This window comes from Aplysia californica, unplaced genomic scaffold (genome assembly GCF_000002075.1).
Source record: "Aplysia californica isolate F4 #8 unplaced genomic scaffold, AplCal3.0 scaffold00635, whole genome shotgun sequence".
In the NCBI taxonomy this organism is placed as follows: Eukaryota; Metazoa; Mollusca; class Gastropoda; order Aplysiida; family Aplysiidae; genus Aplysia; species Aplysia californica.
The window spans coordinates 166,759-167,853 of record NW_004797905.1 but is presented as its reverse complement, the minus strand read 5'-3'; the positions used below and the strand labels follow the sequence as shown (position 1 = coordinate 167,853).

The following is a 1,095-nucleotide window of genomic DNA, read 5'->3' as shown; positions in this document are numbered from 1 at the left end:
AGAGAGAGAGATGGAGAGAGACAGAGAGAGAGACAGACAGACAGATAGACAGAGAGAGACATAGAGAGAGAGAGAGAGAGAGAGAGAGAGAGAGCGAGAGAGAGAGAGAGAGAGAGAGAGACTTAGAGGACAACCAGTCTGTCAGGTAACAAGAATTTGGTGGAGAGAAAGAGGGGAGGGGGGGGGAAGAGAGAGAAAAAGAAAAAGAAAAAATGAAAATGAGAGAGAGAACGTTAGAGAAAGAATTTACATCGATGAACTTGTTGTCAACACAAGTACATGGCAATTCGTTCATTCATTCATTCATTTATTCATTTATTCATTCATTCGTATTATTTTCTCACCGTGCATGTTTGCCACATACTTGAACCGAGGCTCCCCAATCTCTCGTGTATTCACGTAGTCTGTGATCTGTTCAGTGAGTCGAATCAAGTTAATTTGTCATCATAATATTAATATTAACAATAATTTCATGTATTTAGCGCATAGCCATGCTGTACGGCAGACTTCATGCGCTTTACAACTGCTATTACCCAAGAAAGCCCTAGAGGGTACACAGAAACAAACATTCTCAGATTCCGGGAAGCATAATAAAGTGCAAGCATCAGATGAACCGCTCAAACACTAACGACTGGTAAGATCTCTTGCCGTACAAAGATGATACGATCCATGATTCTTCATTGGTATTTTGTTTGGAATACCAAATTTTATAAATCATTAAAATAAATAAGAGCGTGTTTGAAACCCTTTTCTGTGCACCGAGTCACGTGTTTTATATTTAAAAAGAAGAGCGAAGATTTCTTTTTTTGAATACTATAATTTAAGAAACTAAGTGGAGTTTTGTTTTTTGCTTCTAGATTTTAAAACAGCTTCGGTAGCAATGTCTATAAAAAAACACGCTTATTATCTTTTTAGAACGAATATTTTCTGTCCCGGAGGGTAGGTCATTTTGTAGTCCACTTGCACTCTCAGGGGTAAAATTAGTAAAATAGTAAAACGCAGTTTGTTTTAGTTCATTATATAATCTGATCTTACAGAACCAGTATCTATCTAACAATCTATCTGTCTATCTATCTATCTATCTATCTATATATA

The 1,095-nt window shown here is 36.6% G+C and overlaps 1 protein-coding gene across 1 annotated transcript in view; it reads right to left on the bottom strand.

Moving 5' to 3' along the window:
* The window catches only part of LOC101854047 (carboxypeptidase D), a gene marked incomplete at its 3' end in the record, with an annotated part of 19,930 nt that overhangs the window by 5,177 nt on the left and 13,658 nt on the right, over positions 1-1,095 (bottom strand). The window contains 1 exon segment of the mRNA XM_013087769.2: positions 345-411. Coding sequence (XP_012943223.1) covers positions 345-411 — 67 coding nt within the window.